The sequence below is a fragment of the Eulemur rufifrons genome, chromosome 8 (genome assembly GCF_041146395.1).
Source record: "Eulemur rufifrons isolate Redbay chromosome 8, OSU_ERuf_1, whole genome shotgun sequence".
Classification (NCBI taxonomy): Eukaryota; Metazoa; Chordata; class Mammalia; order Primates; family Lemuridae; genus Eulemur; species Eulemur rufifrons.
Genome location: NC_090990.1, coordinates 97,693,628 through 97,694,773, shown reverse-complemented (window position 1 = coordinate 97,694,773; position 1,146 = coordinate 97,693,628). Strand labels below are relative to the sequence as shown.

The following is a 1,146-nucleotide window of genomic DNA, read 5'->3' as shown; positions in this document are numbered from 1 at the left end:
TTAATGTTGTGGCAGGGAAATTGTTTTTCCCACAACTCTACGAAGAGCTGATTTGAACTCTTTATTCCTCAAGCTGTAAATCATTGGGTTGAACAATGGAGTTAGGATAGTGTAGGATACTGATATCAGAGCATCCTGGCCTGAGGAGTAGTTGGACTTAGGCCTTAAGTAGATAAATGAAGCACAGCCATAGTGGATAGTGACAATAATAAGGTGAGAAGCACAGGTGGAGAAAGCTTTGTGCCTGCCCAACGTGGAAGGAAATTGGAGTATGGTAGAGATAATGTGAATATAAGACACAAAGATCAACAACAGGGGGATAACCAGAACCAACGTACAGAGCATGAAGATGACAATCTGACTAAAGTGGGTATGGTGAGATGCCAGCTTGAGGACAGGGGAGATGTCACAGAAAAAGTGATGTAGATGGTTGGAGGAGTGGAAGGGCAAGTGAAATACCAAGGATGTGATGATCTGTGCAACAGTGAAGCCACAGGCACAGGCAGCAGCCACTAGTCCCATACACACCCTATGTCCCATGAGCACTGTGTAGTGCAGTGGGTTACAGATGGCCACATAGCGATCATAACCCATGGCGGCCAGCAGGAATGAGTGAGAACATCCGAGGAAGAGGAAGGAAAACATCTGGGTGGCGCAGCCCAGGAAGGAAATGGTCTTCTTCTGGGCCAGCAGGTCGACCAGCATCTTGGGCACAATGACGAAGGTGTAGCAAGTTTCAGAGCAGGAGAGGACAGCAAGGAAGAAGTACATGGGGGTATGAAGGGCTCTGTCCAGCACAATGGTGGAAATGATGATGGCATTGGTGCCCAGAGTGAACAGGTAGAGGAGCAGGAAGACAACGAAGAGCAGCTGCTGCAGCCTGGCCAGGGAAGAGAAGCCAATGAAGACAAACTCTCTCACCACAGTCTCATTGACCCACTCCATGGAGGGCACATCATCAAGGGAAAATTTGTGAGGAAGGAGTTAATTTCCAAAGAAATCCCTGAAAATTAGTAGAATCATGGGAAATTGATCATCACAGAGTATGTTCTCAGATTTTGAGTTCTAAACTGGTCATTTCTCCTCCCTCCTGTTTTTCTAATACATGAAGTTTCTACAATCAAGCAGTGTACATCAAATTTTGAG

The 1,146-nt window shown here is 46.2% G+C and overlaps 1 protein-coding gene across 1 annotated transcript; it reads right to left on the bottom strand.

Annotated features, from left to right (window-relative positions):
* Nucleotides 1-945, bottom strand: LOC138389882 (olfactory receptor 10K2). The gene has a single exon (XM_069478539.1). The coding sequence runs from the start codon at nt 943-945 to the stop codon at nt 1-3; it is 945 nt and encodes a 314-aa protein (XP_069334640.1).
* Nucleotides 946-1,146: the final 201 nt, after the last annotated feature.

Excerpts from the sequence above, each read along its gene's own strand:
- LOC138389882 (XM_069478539.1), bottom strand. The coding sequence starts at position 945 with ATGGAGTGGGTCAATGAGACTGTGGTGAGAGAGTTTGTCTTCATTGGC.